Source organism: Buceros rhinoceros, unplaced genomic scaffold, assembly GCF_000710305.1.
Source record: "Buceros rhinoceros silvestris isolate BGI_N320 unplaced genomic scaffold, ASM71030v1 scaffold18208, whole genome shotgun sequence".
NCBI lineage: Eukaryota > Metazoa > Chordata > Aves > Bucerotiformes > Bucerotidae > Buceros > Buceros rhinoceros.
In genome coordinates this window covers 9,427-22,764 of record NW_010427643.1, presented here as the reverse complement: position 1 = coordinate 22,764, position 13,338 = coordinate 9,427, and the positions used below count along the sequence as shown (strand labels likewise).

General features: G+C 40.4%; 1 protein-coding gene across 1 annotated transcript in view; it reads right to left on the bottom strand.

The window, feature by feature from the left end:
• Positions 1-12,669, bottom strand: part of LOC104498594 (alpha-1,3-mannosyl-glycoprotein 4-beta-N-acetylglucosaminyltransferase B-like) — a 26,564-nt gene extending 13,895 nt beyond the window's left edge. Inside the window, exons 1-6 of the mRNA XM_010141994.1 lie at positions 12,522-12,669; positions 8,930-9,070; positions 6,937-7,070; positions 4,764-4,810; positions 2,261-2,374; positions 912-987 (exon numbers count right to left, since the gene is read on the bottom strand). Of these exons, the coding sequence (XP_010140296.1) occupies positions 912-987; positions 2,261-2,374; positions 4,764-4,810; positions 6,937-7,070; positions 8,930-9,070; positions 12,522-12,669 (660 nt within the window). The remainder of the gene's footprint in view (positions 1-911; positions 988-2,260; positions 2,375-4,763; positions 4,811-6,936; positions 7,071-8,929; positions 9,071-12,521) is intronic.
• Between the last annotated feature and the right edge of the window lie 669 nt (positions 12,670-13,338).

Sequence of the window (13,338 nt, the reverse complement as noted above, 5' to 3'; positions counted from 1 at the left end):
CCTTTTTTTTTTTTTTTTTTTTTGGGGGGGGGGGGATAGATAAAAAAAAAAAAGGGCAGACAAAGTAGAAGAGAAATTTGAGAACAGCGCAGAACCTCTTCAGTAGCACAGCCTAAATGTGTTTGCATTAAATGCTGACAAGAATTGTGTGGGATGCCTGATCCTGTGGTCTTCTGCTTCTGGGAATCCTGCGATGTACTTACATGACTCAGAGTCTGAGGCCTGGTTGAGCAGAAGACCCAGGAACACAGAGAACTAAGCACAATGCTGAGCTTTTTAAAAAAAACTGTTCACATTCACAAGCTACATACATTTTTACAGATTATTGAACAGTCACGGTAAGTTTTGCAATCTGTGGTGGTGAGTACATCTTTATGGAGTGCAAATTAGCACAGATCTAGAACGATGGCTAAACCTAAGCCTGGATGCAGGGGGATCTTCTTAAAGCCTAACACCCTAAATCTTCTGGAGAATTCAGGATCTCTATTGACTTGCAGGTTAACCTTGTCTCCAGTATCACTACGCTGGTGTCTCCCTATCTGTCCGGGCTTTTCAGTTCACTTGTGTTCTGGGCTATAAGCTGGACCTACCACCACTATTCTGTCCTGCTGCACCAAGTGAAAGCACATTAACCTCTGACTCTCTTCACCTAATCAAATAAGGGTTTCACACTTCAGTTACCTTGTGATTCAACCTCACAAATGTCAAGACGGATTGAATCACATAGTACCTGGCTGCAAGATGTACATAAACACAGAAATGCGCGGATGCTTGTAAAGAGCACAGGCAATATACACAGAAAACGACAACAGAATGCTGGTTTTCTTGAGGCCTTTGAAAGAAATTAAAATTGCCAAAGCTAATAATCAGTAGAGATGTATTGCAGCTACTTAATGATAATATGAACATACCTGTAAATAAAATGTTCCCTTAGGTTGGGCATATAGCATTAAAAAGCTATAATCCAAATTCTGTTTAGTTCTCCACCTAAACATAAGCAGCAAACTCTGATAAGCCTTTTGGGGGTGGTTGCAAGAGTTACTTCTACAATAAAAGCGTTTCTAATGCTCTGCATTTTTTTCCCTATAGTAAAATTGTAAGGTTGAGTATTCTAACTCTGTTAAGTGAATAAAAATTCCTCTATAATCAGTGTAAACATTTGCAAGTAATTTGACTTTACTAGAAAAGTTAACATTAACTATGCAAAAAATATAGATCTGTATCAATGCAGCCTGAAACAAACAGTCCAAAAAAATATATTCCCATCAAACGACTTAAAGATTCTACTCATTATAAGCACTAGAGATCAACACAAAATGATTATTTAAAGATCAAAAATTAGGTGTTATACTGATGAACAGCACAGAATCAGGTTGATAATTTAAATGTGAACACAGATTTTTCTCTACAAAGCACAGTCTCTCGTTTTACCAGAGGATGAGGCTGATGGTTGGTAATCAATGCTAAAAGACTAGAGAGCAATTTATCCATATTTAAGTAACATAAAAGTGAGTCTGGTTCAAATCTAATTGTATCTGAAACTAAACTCTACGTATGTAAAAACCTTTATGCTCTGAAGGATACAAGGTTTATCTATCAACCCGACATACGTGCATACTACACTTGATTTCCTCCAACCTAAACTCTCAGTACTGCAGCTCTTGCTGCGCTGTCGGGGCAGCTTCTCACAAATTAGTTAGTGTTGGTTGAAGAAAAATTACTTTCCTCCAACAAATCATCTCTGTTAGGTTATAACCCGTCTCAGTAAATTTAGAGCACGCGAGCTAATGAAATCACCAGTTAGGATATACTAACAGTAGCAGAAAAAGTCCACGATCACCAAAAGTCACGACATTAATTAACCCACAGTAGTTGTTACTAATTAGCTAAGGACCACATGGGGTTTCCTTTGTGTGTTCGTAGAGCCTCTCCCTTATCTGCCACATAAAGATTTCCCCATTTTGTCCTTTATGACCAGATTGTCTAGGCTATTGCCTCTTGGCATTATCCGTCTGGTTTAAAACCTGTGGGATGCCTGGAGTCAAGACCCAAAGGAGAAGCCTTGGCTCTCACCCTGAAGCTGATGTGCAGCAGAGCTTTCTCTCAAGATCCCCTTGTGTAATAATTTTTTTTAAAGTACTCCTGAGGTCCGTTAACTCTGAAATACAAAATCATTATCACTCAAACAATGCTGACTTTTGCAGAGTTCTCCATTTTATACTCTTAGCAAAAGTTCTTAGGTTTTACACAGCTATCTTACCTTACTCTGTCCTCTGAATCCCCAAATTTTTTCTTCAGGTTGGAAAGATCTGGATAATAAGAAGCAGGAGGAGAAATAACCTCTAGAAGTCCAGACTGGATTTCTCTGGGGAAGCTGTGAAGAGAAGCTTAGTGGGACTCCATTCCTCAAAAAGACTTTTGAGGGCAACCATGGAGAGCAGCTCCTCAGGGTTAGGTCTGCTCCTCCATAAGTGGAATTCACAACTCTAGCAAAGAAACTAAGCCACACAGATTGTAAATTTGGAACCAAGAAGGGATCTTTGACAACCACAGGAAGAGTCGGGACAGTAACTCATCAAAGTCTCAGAAAACACTGAAGAGAAGCGTGCCTCAGAACTCCTGCCCTTCGTGGATCTGTAGATGCTTAGTTCTAATGCAGAGATGGTTCCCAAAATGCAGCAGCAATTCACAACCAAATCCAGAACTACACAGAACTCTTCCCCCTTGCAGGAGAGCTCCTAGCTCCCTTACTTGCTCCAACTCTAATTCTAGGTTCTAGCCAAAATGCTCCTGTGCTGGAGTGAGGGTTTGGTATGGGGAGTCCGGGTCTAGTCTCAGCTCCAAGGATTAAATTTTCCATTTAAAAAAAGTCATTGAAAAAATGTGTAATCTACTTTGGGAGTGAAATCTGGAAGTCAAATCTCCCCCTTCCTCCAGAATATGTCACCAAAAAAATTTTGCAAATTCTTCAGATTTTTATAGGTATAGGATGACTGAAACAAGGAGTTTTCAGAACTGAGTTCCCTATTTTCTATGATTAATGAAAAAAAGCTAACATTAAAAATTAGGCACATCACAGTACAAGCATGGTTATGAAAAAGAATCACAATCTTACTGTGTAATGGTGACAAAGCATGTCCTCTGCAGTAATATTTTTATAACCCATAAAGAAATCAGTGTGATGTAAGTGCTTAAGTTGCTGTACATATTTACCTTGGTGGTACTCAACAGTACTGAGGAGGACTGCCGTCACCTTGTCCCAGCTGCAGGACTCCCAGATGAGCTAAACCCTCTGGAGGCAGGACGCTGTCGCTATTACTTAGCTAGCAGGTCCAATTTGGGGAGACCTGCAGCCCACATACAGGCTGGGAAGCCCCTGAGTGCAGCACGACATGCAGAAGAGCCTCAAAAGGGAAGGAAAAGGGCAACCTCTCCAGGGATTTTGTTCAGGTTTTTGTCGTTGTTGTCATTTTGGGTGGGTGTCTGTCTCTTCTCTCAAGTAACAAGTGGTAGGACAAGAGGAAATGGCCTCAAGTTGTGCCAGGAGGAGGTTTAGGTTGGATATTAGGAAAAATTTCTTCACTGAAAGGGTTGTCAAGCATCGGAACAGGCTGCCCAGGGAGGCAGTGGAGTCACCATCCCTGGAGGTATATAAAAGACATTACGACATGGCACTTAGGGACATGGTTTAGTGGTGGACATGGCAGTGCTAGGTTAACGGGTGGACTCAATGATCTTAACGGTCTTTTCTAACCTAAACGATCCTATAATTCTAATAAAACATTGATACAAAGATTGAGAGCTCTCTTGCAGTCATTTTAAATAAGGAAAGGGGGGAAAAGCAGTTTCACTTCAAATACTAGCAAAAGTGGGGTTCTGTCAGAGAAACCAATTCACACACCAGAGGAGCTTGTGCACCAAAGAAACCAGCAACACCAGCACAATGCAGATTTCACCTCGTTTCTTTCACTCAGCTGCACTACAGGACCTTCAGCCTTACCTGTTTTGTGACTGTTAGCGTCACTGTATCACTTCCTAGAAAGTGGCTTTTGTGAGACAGATCTACCAATGAGTGCGGGGTTTTTTCCCCCCAAACATTTTAATTTAGTGGTTGTTCCTCTCAAGCTGCTCTAAGGTTTCTAACATGCACATGATGCTGCAGATGTCTACGGGAAAGAATGATAAGAGCAAGCAAAACCGCAGTGGGAGCCAAGACCGCATTTTATAGCTCTTGTATTGATTCGGTGCAGCAAAGAATATCCATCTCACGTTACCCACTGTGTAATGATATTTAAAATTACAAATACAATCCCTTTGCTGTCCAAAGTCCATTGCCCTCATGAAAAAAGAGGCAAATAAGGAAACAAAAACGCCTAGAAAACACGACAGACATCAAAATACATTGCAGGGCTGTGAAGTCGGTGGGGACCTAATAAATGTAGTCTCAGGAGCCTTGAATCGCATCATTAATTTCAGGGGAAAAAGCTTTCAGTTCAACTAAATATTTATCAGAGGCTTCAGCTGAGACCTTGCCTGGTTAGCTAAAGCATATTTATGAAATAAGAAAAGGAAAATGAACTGATACACATCCTCTGTTTGGAATTTCACAAGGGGTTACAATAGAGTGCACCTTTGCCTCACTTCTTAGCGGTTCCACTTCAGTACGGTGGAGTTGAAATTTATTGCTGAAATGCTCTAATTCTTTCCATAAAAGCTCAAAATGTGTTCACGGGCTGTTGGGTGTTCCACTCTACGGCACTTACCTAGTTTTAACACTTTCTGCAACGCTGTTAACGTATTCTGCATTCACCTAAAGAAAAGAGGGGGGTTCAGTTCAAGTCATCCATTTCTCGATTAAGCAACATTCCGTTGGGAATATTTATATGCAAATGCTTTGGTTTTATTCTCTAATTCTTTTCACTCCAAACAACAGCAATATGTTATAGCAGCATTTCCACTAAGGGACAGGGTGGGGTTTTCAAGCCAGGTGAACCTTCAGTGTAGCTGCAAGTAGAACAGAACTTTCTCCAGCTATGGTTCCTGCACTTCGGTTTTTCACTGCTTCTGCAGGAGGCCAAGCCATTTTCTGCATAAAATGTTCAGTTATGGCAGAAAAGCGCAGGCCCATAACTGTCAGTAAAAAGAGCCGTTTTGGGTTAATACACCAAAAATCACAAAAGAGGCCTGAGGCTGTTGAGGAAAGTCACCTAAGCAAAATTTTCTAAAGCTCGTGATACTTAACGTTTTTATTTAGAGTTTCTTCCTCATATAACAAACTTATAGCTCTTAGTCTGGAGATTTTTGAGGACAACATTGCTGTTGTTTCATGAAAATAACAGTGTGCCAAACACATCTGTTGACTACCTTAAAGAGTGCTGGGTTTTACAGATGTGATTCCCAAACAATACAGTATCTGTCAGCAGTTCAGATTTTTTTAACACACAAATAATCGTTACTAGTTTTATCTTCAATTTGTAATTAGTAAAAGCGATGTGAAGCGCTACGTAAAGAACTGTGATAAGAAAGAAATACCAACAACTTTGAAACTCGCTTTCAATAAGTCAATAAGTTACTCTGACTTAATCCACGATGTAAACATTTAACTTGATCTTCTGAAACTTGCTGGGAAAAATGAGGGTGTGGATTCATGATCAGTGAACGCACCTGCCCTCCTCTCATAATTAAATGTCCTTATCACTTCTCATATCAGCACGAGGGAAAATGGAAGCTGCAAAAACGTGACTTTGGGTGTGGGAGAAAGGGGAGAGACTGACTGTTACAACGGCTGTTGTTCTAACGGATTGTTAAATTGGCTGAAATGGACTATTAGTACAACCAAGGTACGGTTTGTTAAAAATGCCACGTTAGGACTGTCCACAGTAGGCAACTGTGCTGTTCAGAAGTTAACCCTTAAAAACCTCAAAGAACTCTCTGAAGCCCTGAAGAGGTTTACCTGAACGGCAGCTAGGCAAAGCTCACCATTGCCAGGGCTCTTCACTGGAAATAGGAACCGTAAAATAAGTTCAACTCCTGAAAATTATTCTGAAGAAGAACTAGGGCCGGTAAAACTGGGTCTATGTACTTATCGCTGGGATCCAAACAGAAAAGTGGAAGCCATGACCCAACTTAATAAAGTGGACTATGTTCTTTTGGTCAGTATTACAGATGCAAAAGCTGCTCTAAGTGATGACTGAACAAAAAAAGCAAACTTCAACTAATGAATACATGTATGAAATTTAAAGTTCTTCATGGAAAGAGGAAGAAATACGAAGAATAAATATGAAGTCTGAATACTTGCACCTTCTTTCTACCTGCATGTAACTGTCACTAGCTAATTCTCTTCCATAGCTTTTTTCCAGGGTGATCAAGACAGTTTGGAACGAGAAAAAATTCATTTACCCCTAACATTTTACCTTGAGCACTGTTTACTTTACTAAACAGGGAACCGTTCAAGTCTCTGAACAGTTTTCTTTTCCACAGGAAATGTCAATACCCAGGCAGAAGGCAAGGCTACAGCATGTCGCGGTACTTTGTACGTGATAACCAAAACAGAAGATAAATAATCTGCACTTTAGTTTGAGCTTTCTTTCTTCAGATTTTATGGAACATTTTTGTGGAGGATTTACGTTCTTGAAGTAGAATACTGTCAGAGACGAATAATGGCTTCACATGATTTTATTTGAAAATCTAACTGCAACAACTGTGTTTGTAAACGTAATATGACTTTTTACCCTTCAATCATCCGAGTCACAGGGTTTTTCTTCCACATACGAACACTGAGGCACTAACAGCTCACGATCTCCCCCAGCCCTGAAGAAATCCCTGCCAAAGACCTTGCTGACAGTATTTTGCAGCATCTCCTACACTGTTACACTGAGACGTAAACCTTCGCATTGTCTTTCTGTCAACATACTGCACCTTTCCATGCAAACTTACCTCTGCTACAAGAATGATTATTACACAGTCGTTCTTTTGCTCTTCAGAAAGATCGTTCAGAAGGGAATGCAGTGTATTAATCAGATAATGTCCTTTCTCCCTTTTCACTGTGGGAACACCCATCACCAGAGAGACTGCAAAGACAGAAGCCCACAAGCCACCTAATTTTAAGTCAGGTAAAAGGAGACTGAAATTACATTTTAATTTTTATTTGATAGGACCCTGAGACTTGGTGACAGTTGATAGCACCATGACAGCATTTGCTTTACTACCTGGAACGAGCGAGCGCTCCAGCTAAGTTCAGGTTAGAGACACCTGTGTCTGTGTTACAAGCACCAGGTCTACACACAGTGTAGACTGTCAACACTGGAGAATTTGGAGATACTACTACGTCTGGCAAACACAAAGGTATCTGCTGTTGAGTTTCAAAAGTGGGTATTGTAAGATAAGTGCTAGCTCTTGGTACAGAGTTGGAGAGCTGAGCAGTAAGGGTTAAACCGACACTGCTTTGGTTGTGATGTGTTGTCACAGGAGGGGAGCACTGTGTATCTCAGAAAGAAACGTAACTCAAAAACCTTTCTGAACAGTTTGATATGAAACAGTGTCTTTGATGTAATCAATAATAAGAAGAAACGATCGTAGACGTTATCAAGAAGAAAGGAACAGATTTGTCTCCAGCAAAGACTCCGCTGGTGGCAAACCTGTGCTGTGTTACATCATTAGATTACAAGCAGGATGTCTCTTTCTTCAGTGGTAGGAGCATTATCTAAACCGGTGACCTAACATAGCTCAGTAAACCTGTGGAATTCCCAGTCCTTGCAGACCATTCCTATTCACCAGAACCTTGTAAGGCTAGTAAGGAAGCATCAGATTTTGAAGGAAAGGAGTAGATGCAGTTACTGACCCACTCCAGACTTCATCACCGATGCCAGTGTCAGCTCATAAATGCTGAAGTTCCAGAGTCCTTCCCAGCACATAACCTGCTAAACCATTGGGGCTTTGTTTGGTTTTACACACCGAGGTCAACCTGTACTTGCGAAACTGTGGTGTTGCTATTGTGATTTGCATGGACAAATAAATGAAAATTAAACACGGAGCGTTCTCTTATTGCTTATCACTTTTCTTCCTCCTTTTTTTTTCCTCACTTGCGAATGTGTCTGGTTTTCTGCGTGGCTTTTTCAAATAACTTTGCAGACTGACACTGATCGGTGGGCTCTTACTCCAGTAAGAACTACAGCACTGGATCACACTGCTTCAACTACACCTACTAATGAGAAGACTGTAAAGTCACCGGCTGTCACAGGCATGGCCAAGTTGTTTCTTTTGTTAAATCCAAAGGGCTGCCAATGTTTCTTTATACAAAATCACCTAGAGAAAAGTCAGAATTCCCACAAAATACAAAGCCCAGCAACAAAGCTGACTAGTTCCTTGTTTGCTTACTGCTTTTGAACATTCACATGACACCTAGGAGAAGATGTAACTTTATAATCTGTATTATTGTTCACTATTCACTATGATTTGTGCAGGTCTCAGCTGATTTCTCACACGGATGCAAAGTTACACTGAAGATTTATTCACATCCCTTAAACGATCTCATCACCTTTCCATTTGCTTCTAACTTCAGCAACTTGAGTGCATTATAAATTCTCCTGTAAACTCTCCTCATTCATACTCATTTTCTGAGGAAAAAATGTCGGCTAATGCATCTTCCCCATATGAATATATGACTAAACCAAAAATAATGGCATTTTTCAGTTATAACTACTTTTTGTTGATATTTGAAAAGGATTATCAGAATACCTTGGGGTAAAGGCTTGAAATTGGGATGGGCATGGTCAAAGTGCTTTTGCCATCCCCATTAAAATGTATTCAGTTTGACAACGTTATCAAGATGAGGGAGAAAACCCACTCCCAACTTTGAGTATGCTTCATTGCTAGAACTTAATATAAAATATAAACATAAAGGAAATAGAAGCCAAACTTTATTTCCTACCTCCAGTTCTCTGTTGCCCAAAAATAACATTTGGGAAAATGGCATCTTCAAATTCTCGAAGGTGAGGTAGATAGTAGTAGACGTTTGTAAGGTGCACGGGGAGTCTTTTGGAGAAGTTGAACATTTTCCACTTTATCTCATCTTAAAGAAACAACGAACCCACGTATACACATAAATTAAAAAGCCAACAGTGAAGCCAATTATTTCAACTGTTTTCCTCCACTGAATACTAGCAGATTACCACACACAACATTATTCAATCAGAACTGCTCCTCAGGAGTGATTATACGTCATATATATTACTCTCCTGCGGTAATAAACTGAGGATGGCCCAGTACCGGCCCCTCACCCGGGAAAAGGTGCACAGCTCCAAGCCTGATCATCCTGGGAACTCCACCTGCCCTCCCCTGTGCCCAAACGGTTGCAGGACCGAGCATCTTAAAACACAAAAAGCAGCAGGAAAAACCCATTTGCTTTATGCACAGTGCCAAGCAACTTTTTAAATTCCAAGAAACACGATTTCTGATTAATAACTTCCTTAATTGTTTAACACGCTTAAACGCTTTCTCCAAAATGTAACACATGGTGGTTTTCAGGGCTCAGTCAGAAGTTCCCAGGTTATAAAAAGTCCTATGGCAAAAAGGACAACTAGATGCAAGTCTTTAGATCTGTTAAAGAAACAAAAGTCTGTAGTAGTTAAGAGAAAAGTAGGGAGTGTTTATTTTTGCTTTACTTGTTTAAAATAAAGACAAAAACAATTACAATATTTATTCATGTTGGAATAACTCAAGTGTGACTTTATAAAAATAATCCTATTTTTTTTTTAAATAAGCCATATAAAAACCAGATACCATGTACTAATTTAGCTTCCTTGATATAAACATTCCCAAATGTTCGTTCCATGGTGGTAAAAATTCTTTAAAATAAATTTAATAAAAATTTGAACAACTTAATTCTAAAATTATTATAAAAATCAATCATAAGCTAGTAAAAGTCATTGTGCTTAACGTAAGGTACCCGTGGGGGCAGAGATGATATGCGCCATGCAATTTAAAAAAGGTATTTGACTAGATTAGATGAAGACTATGTTTATGAGGAATAGCAAATGGGTTTCTAAATGCTTAGAAACAAAACTGAAGATCTCACCAGACTTTATTTACCAGTTGTCTAACGGCTTAAATCTTGCTTTACTGACACAGGCAGCACATGGTTCCTACGAGCATTTTGTCCGTTGTTGTCTGCAGCTGAATTTTTCTATACCCTGCTAGCTACCTATAATGCGTACGTCTTTTTGCCCTGAAAGAAAAATAAGGCTCCTATGAATTTATCTAAGGTAACCCATACTTCGGTGGGTGCCTCCTGCAGACGCTCTCTCAGTTGTGCGAACACGCTGGTGGTAGGGCACCTTGTGATACCAGAGCAACACCTCAATCAGTGTTAGCCAACAAAGACATGTTGGCAGCCTTGCAAGCCGTGTGAAACTGGAAAACTCACAGTGTCACAGTCAGCAAAGCAGCCGAAGGTTTATTGACTTAGAAAGTTACACCTCTAAGACAACTCTCCAAATTTACCACCCTTCACAGTGACTTAGGGTAAGTCTTACAAGCTTTATTCGCTCAGCTTAGAGCAATGAAGACAGAGGCTTACTGAATGGGCAGCATTTGCTTGAAGTTTTTCAACTTCCAAAAGATATTCCCACTGAAAATTAGGACTTGACAGAGAATCCTCACTCTACAGAACACAAGTTTTTAAAAAAACCCAACCAAACATATATGTACGTCCAGACACTTGTGTATGAAAGAGAAACCTACAGCTCCTCCCACTCAGCTTTGCCATTAAATATACTGGAATTCTGCTGCATAGAAACTTTTTTTTTAAACCACCTCAGCAAGTTTTCAAGGACTTTCCATTGTTACTTGCGAGTGTTACCTATCGAGGGTTGGGCAAGGGACTTCAGTTTTATTGTGTACAATAAACCTCCTCGTTTTTGCTCTACGATAAAACTTGGCTGGAATGGGAAGCAGAGAAGTAAGTAAAAAAAAAAAAAAAAAAAAAAAAAAAAAAAAAAAAGAAAAACTACTCAGTGACTTTTAAACGGTTCTGCTTTGAAACCTGTGAATTGACAGTTCTAGTGTTTTCCAATATTCAGCTGGCTCCAATAAGAGAATGAAGAGCAGAGGGACGGGGAACTTCACTACTCTACTGCTATTAATTACATGCATTAGCCAATAATTCTTTGTTCACAGTACGTGGGGATGCTGGTAGCTGACAACCTAGTCTCTATTCTAAAGCCTGTCAGGCCACAATGCTGCCAGCACTTAAGCGTTTGTTTATACCCAACTGAACAGTCCCACTGAATTAATATTGAATAAACAAAGAGAGGCAGGGAAGAACAGGATAAGAAACGAAGCTGAACTGCACAAAGTCGGAATGCACCTTGTCTTCCTTCTTCAAAGAAGGAATGCACCTTCTTCCCCTCTAACAGTGCTGGTTAATTCCCTGGTTTAGCCTGACACCAGCCCACTGTGCTGCATGCAAACAAGGATTTTTAAAAAGTAGTTTTCAGTAGCATCCAGACCCTTTTGGAAGTCAGAGGTGTTGTGGAATGAATGCCTCCACTGCAGAGACGCCCCTTCTAGTTTTCCTTCTCAACCCAGGGAAGCAGCAGTTCCCGTCGGAACAGGGAGGACGGCAGATTCTGCACTTATAGAGGACAAAATCAAACTGTCTTATCTACTGTATAAAACTACAGTGTGCAGATGGATGGGGATGCACCACAGTCTGCAAGTCAAGAATCTACTGTATTTTTAAATAAGAAGTTTAATTGAACAATGGAAAGAAGCCAGATGATAACAATAAACAATTTCATGTTGGTGATCCTCTAAAAAAAAAAAAAAGCAGAGAAACCACAAAAGTTTTCTTTTAATTGGCATCACTTACAAGCATTCATATTTCCTACAGATTATTAACTCACAAGATAAAAATAAATTCCAGAGGGAAGATTCTTAGGCTGTATCTAGCCAGTAAGATCTCACGGGGCTTCCCAGCTCCTGGGTTCAGGTAAGCACCCAGCAGTATGTGGTCTGCCTGCTGAGCTGAGACCGCGCACCCACCACGCGCACCTTGGTGCCTGGGGTCTGCTGGCAGGATGGCAGAGCACTCATGGCCAAAAAGTCACCGCACCCGGACAGGAGGAGGACCAGGAACATCTGAGGAGGCGTATCTGCCTTCCAGGCTAGACGCAGCCCTGGTGTTTATCAGGGAGTAGTGGCAGGGTGAAAGCTGGTAAAATCAGTTATTCAGCGCTCTGCAGCTGGCAGCAAGAGTGGGACAAGCACTGCAAGAAACTCAACTAGCAGTGTACACGGCTTTGCCACTGCGACTCCACTGCAGTCTACTGTGTCCCCTTCTTTCCTTGTTACTAACTGATTCCATTTAGAGAGATTACATCCCCACCCTTCTTCTAAAGCAGAAACTTCAGCCTAATGCTAATATATGAAATCAATGGTATTTCTCCCCACACCAGTGATAAAGAAACACGTGCACACAAAACTTTGAACTGTTAACACAGTACATTTTTATACATACAAACCTGTATGGTTTGTGGTCAAGTTCATTCTTTTTGCAATTACCCGTTTAATTTCATCCAGGACACTGCTCAGTTCGTGTGATCTTTTTTTATTTTCCTTTTCAGCATACAACAGTCTTTGCCGAAGTTCAAGAAACTGGCTTTGGTACATGTCGAAGTCATTTCCTACAATGATAACATAATGTCTTTTCAAAGAGGTGAATTATATGATGGAATAAAGAGAAGTTTAAGAATAGGAGACAGTCTAGGAGAAGACACGACCAGAAGTGTATAAACAACAATAAAAGTGCCCACTCAAAATTTATTCATGGAATGAAGAAAGCGAGAAGAGTGTTAAGTAGAGTTTAGGGAGCACCGCTGGGTAAAGGCTTGCAGCTGAAAACAAGAACAAGAACATGACATCCAAAGAAAGGAAAAAGTCAGGGAAAGACTGGGAGTTGTCAGGGAAGGCGCTATCCGGTGAACCAACAACTTTCCACTTAGTGACAGAACTCGATGACCCTTGTTACACTGAAGAGTGTAATTTATGGAACGGTTTGTCTTTTGAATAGAACACTACTAAGATTAAAATACAGGTAGGAAGGTATGCCGTCTTCATCTGTGAGTTAAAAAGTGCCTGGGGTATATTAAGAACTATTAGCAATGATTGTCATTTGAATTCCTGGATATAATTGGGTAACAACTGAAAGAGTGCTCTGGATTGAAGGACACGTTCACGGCAGCACTCATTTTCTAGGACCCACCCTTGACTCTCAGCAAAAGTGAATTCCCGGAGATTCTAGGCTGTAAAAGAGACTAAGAGCAAAATGCAGAGGTAATA